The sequence below is a fragment of the Montipora foliosa genome, chromosome 12 (assembly GCF_036669935.1).
Source record: "Montipora foliosa isolate CH-2021 chromosome 12, ASM3666993v2, whole genome shotgun sequence".
NCBI classification, from domain to species: Eukaryota; Metazoa; Cnidaria; class Anthozoa; order Scleractinia; family Acroporidae; genus Montipora; species Montipora foliosa.
In genome coordinates, this window is record NC_090880.1 from 3,683,301 (window position 1) to 3,687,786 (window position 4,486).

The window sequence follows — 4,486 nt, forward strand, 5'->3', positions numbered from 1 at the left end:
TATTAAATATTTTTTAGTGCCTTTCTTATGAAAAGCACTCTAAAGGCCACCAGAGTCAACGTCCAGAGCTTAACTCTTGACCAACAGTTCACCAAGGAAACCTGCCCAGATGTCATCTTCTCTGCATACCTTACACGATTGTCAATTTCTTTAATCGCAGGGACTGAGAATCTCGAAGCAACGGCGTCCTTATTTCTAATTTTCTCTAAGAACGAAATGCAGCAGCAGTAGGGGAGAGTAGAGTAAGGTATGGAACTCAGTCTTGGTATTGTAGTGGGCACACTGTCTATTGGAGCTTTATGCTATCAGTAGAATTACCCTCACAACCAAGAATGCATGTGGCATTCAAATAAAGATCATTGTTCCTTTCCAAAGAAAAGCACTCTCAAGACCACTACGAACCATAACTAAGGCCCCATTGAAGGGGGATCGGGGGAGGGGGTCTTCGTATCCCGGAACCCATTTATTTATGGCCCAAATATCCTGTATCCCGTTAATTCCCTTGGTTTGTATCATCATAATGCTATCTATACAATGCTATCCCGTATCCCGATAACCCCTGACAGGGCCTCATAACTCAATGTTTAAATACAGGGGTTAAAATATAACAACGCTGGTGTTCTATGTTCATTTACATTGTAAAAGGTGTTTTTCAATGAAAAGATACCCTAGAACACCAAGGGTCGCCCACTGCCTTGGTCGGTGGTACACGTTCCCTGTTTTTTTCCACCTGCTGGTTTTTGGTTGTTTTCGTGTCAGGCTCTGCTGCATTGATCCTCTCTTTATAACAGAGTTGATGTTTAAATGTTTTTGTACCTATTCCAATGCACGGTAGCTTGGCTGGCCAAAGTGCCCATATATTATCTTCCTTCAGTGTCCGGTTGAGTAATGGTGGCAATGCAAGCTCTTAACACGATCATAACTCAACGTCCACTATAAAGGAGTTAAAATATAACAACGTCGGTGTTCAATGTTTCATTTTGAGATTGGCCTTGGTAACAAGGTTTATTATGCCTGAATTATTATCATATTGACGCAATTACGAAACCTTGATTTCTGTTTCCGGCTTTTGAACCCGAGATTATTCTCAATGTTAAAAGCAAAGCCATCGATTTCAGTCCTCGAATAAACAGAGTTTCGTTTTAGTCATTTGCACAGAATAAACTCTTAACTCCTTCACGCACTTCATTCATTCTTCATAAGTAAATAGCTGGATTAAGAGAAGGAGATAAGAAGCAAATCGATAGAGAAACATAAAACACTGAAAATGCTTCCAGGCAAGAAAGATTCTCGGCTCTGCTTAGCAAAAAAGCTATCCCTACGACAACTGGAGTTAAAGTGACAGAAAATAAAGCAAAAATGTATAACATACACTTGACAGACCTCTTGTATTTAGCCACGTTTATGGCCGGTTGTCCAAAATTTTGAGAAGATTGGTTCCCTTGAACTTGTTGCTGGTGCTGATGAATTATTCGATAAACTTTGTAATAAGCAAATAACGCGGCAGGTTAGTTTTTGCCACAACAGCTGATAAATAGGTTGAACATTGTGGATATCTCAAAACGAATCTAATAATAGCTGCTAAAAAAGGAGGTAAAAACGTTTCTTTGCCAGCAGGCAACGAGCGCGAACTGACAAACAAGAAACGTTTCTGCGGTAGGCCATGATTACCAGGACCTAAGGTTAGAATGATTAATGTATAGTCGTAAATTTCACCTGCAATTTGCAACCTGCAAAATGCATAAACTAACCTGCCGCAAATAACGTACTGAAGTAGCAGAGCAGTATAACCACAACATTGATAATAGCTAAAGCAACATCTAACTTTCCAAACCTCAAATACTGCACAGTATTTGAAACTACAAATAAAGCTGGAACGACCAGTAATAAAGCGACTGCCAGGCAACGGTGGCGAGGTGTCATCAAGGACCGTCTGCTCATATGTAGCCAGCGTTCAATGGACAACAGTGTTAGAAGAATTAATTCGACATTGGAAAAGAATGTTCCGCTCATATATGAGCCCAACATGAGTTATGATATAGACATTTAAGTTTTTTTGAGCGTCTACTACACCTGACTCGTCAAGAAACAGAAAAAAAAGAAGAGCCAGTAATGGTTGAACAATGAGTCCTATGCAAAAATCACTGAACGCCAAACCACTAAGAAGAACGTAAAGCCACGTCCTCTGAAATGTCCCTTTCCAAATCGCTGCCAAGATCAATGCATTTGCCACCACTGCCACGGGGGACAAAACAAGTAAAACGATGCTGCTTGCGAAAATAATGAAAACGTTAAGTGTTGTACTTTATATGCTTATTCACCTGGCCTTTACATGAAAGTGAGGCTTACTTTGTTATGAAACACACTTCCCTGCTTTTCTTATGTTAATGTATTATGTTGTCCAAGAGAGGGTGAGATGAGAGAACGGATCCCCATGCCCCATAATAGTTTTTTCAAATGTATTTTTAGTTTTTCAAAGCTATTTTAACTTCTCGTTCCCACTGCTGCACATGTTCAAAATGTCATTACGTCATTACAGTCGGGCCAAACAGATGCCTCTTTAAAAATAGCTTCGTCACTGAAAGAGGCCCTAATGCATGAGCTATCTTGAGAAAGTACTTCGTCATGTCATCAGGAAAGGATCGAACGGAAAGAATTTGAAATATAGGCACTATATGTTTACTGTTAAGCAAAGGTTTGTCCTTAAAAAACCATCGTAAATGGCGACAAGTATAATGTTAGAGTCAGAGTGAATAAGAGTTTCTTCTCCTCCGGTTTCTTTTTTCCAACTAAAAGGGGAAGAAAATTGATATCGTGAACTTGATGTGTACTTTTTTGTCACTTTTTGGAACTTATAGCTTACCATGTCAAAAAGTCTTTATTAAAAACAAATTCTTTACGTAAGCATTGACTTTAACATTTGCTTTGTCCTTTGAGTCAAGATGGGAAATGGGAAATGTTTTGTCTTAAGTCACGGCTAACAAAGAAGACAGGGTAATCAGCAGTTACCGGCCTTTTTTGCGAAAATTAAAATAATTCTGATCCTGAAGTGGAACAGCTAATTAGCGTTATTCCCAAAGAGAACAAAACGGTGTTCGTGATGGCTGACAAGAGTGTCGATCTAATAAAGCACTCATCTTATCAGGCCACGGGAGAATTAGAAGGCTTATTGTTTCAACCAGTGAGCGAATGCTGAAAATTATGTGTAGATGGTTTGCAACCAATCTCTAGAGGACTTAGAGCTGTCGAGAGTTCTACGCGCAGGAGCAAAGAAAAACTCTTGCACAGGACACCCAACGCAGCACACCGCAAGTATATATAGTAAATTGGAGGACAAGCTGATTCTCAAAGCTGTAGAACTTAAAGGACGTGAAGCTACGTGACTGGCGAGCGGTTCTAGCGTTTTTGAAATGGAATTGGGAGTTCCTTGGAGAAAAAGGAGAGCTTTACCGAAGCTGCGACATCGACGACAAGAGATTACACGCTAGGCAAAGAAAAGGAGAAGTGAGTATCACTGCTGAAATTCTTAAATGTCATTACGGGTGCAGAATGGTCCCTCAAATTCGGAAAAAATCTCTCAAATCTTAAGTGACAATTCTTGACTGGACAATCAGATCTTTGGCTAGTCACATGACCTTATCGTTTTATGCTCTCAAGGGTGCCCACACAGTCATGTTCTATCTGATTATACTTGCCTTTGTTGACTTATTAAAATGGAGGAATCCTGCCTATTTTTTGTTGCTTTTGTTATTGCCCAAATATTATAATCGGAAATGTGAGCCAAAAACGTCACCGCCGGTGAGTATAAGGCTTCTGACTGAATGTGATTGATTTGATTGATAGAAGACTTCATTTAAACAGCCGATTTAGTTATTCATATACATTTCTTTATGTAAACTTGAAATCGGTAAGTTCCACTTCGGTAGGACTTCCGCTAAATCGGAAAACCCTAATACCACCTGCTTTTGATGTCTTTCTTCTTGTTGGTGGTCCTTGAAGTAAAGATTTGAGAAGTAGTGATTAAGAGTATGCGTTTAGTGAAATTGTACAATTCTTCTTGAAATATTCACGACCCTAGAAAGCAAGTTGAGTAATTCCTTGAGTTCAGTCGAAAAGTCGGTTAAAAACATTTTCTATACAATTATTGATGATCCACATACACGTCTTATTCAAAAGACAAGAGATCCTGTTGCGACGCAAATGTCCAGTTTTCTGTGTCATTGGCATAAATAATTTATTTGAATATTTACAGTAGTTTTTCTTTTTAATAAAGGATTATTTACATGATAAACCGGATGTATTAAAAAGGTACACAACAAGTGCATGATGTTTATTTTCTACCCCAAGACATCGGAGTTTTATTTGGAACAAGCAAACAAAAAGGAAATATTATTAACTCTAACTCTAAGATACTTACCTGGATTCTGCGATTAATTATTTTTCAAGAATGAAGCTTTCAGTAAATTTATCCCTTTCCTGAAGTGAC

The 4,486-nt window shown here is 38.7% G+C and overlaps 1 protein-coding gene across 1 annotated transcript; it reads right to left on the reverse strand.

Moving 5' to 3' along the window:
- Positions 1-1,196: 1,196 nt before the first annotated feature.
- LOC137980563 (uncharacterized) lies at positions 1,197-3,464 on the reverse strand. Its single transcript, XM_068828022.1, has 3 exons — positions 3,451-3,464; positions 2,074-2,270; positions 1,197-1,498 (listed from the first exon to the last, which is right to left on the reverse strand). The coding sequence occupies exons 1-3, from the start codon at positions 3,462-3,464 to the stop codon at positions 1,197-1,199; spliced, it is 513 nt and encodes a 170-aa protein (XP_068684123.1).
- Between the last annotated feature and the right edge of the window lie 1,022 nt (positions 3,465-4,486).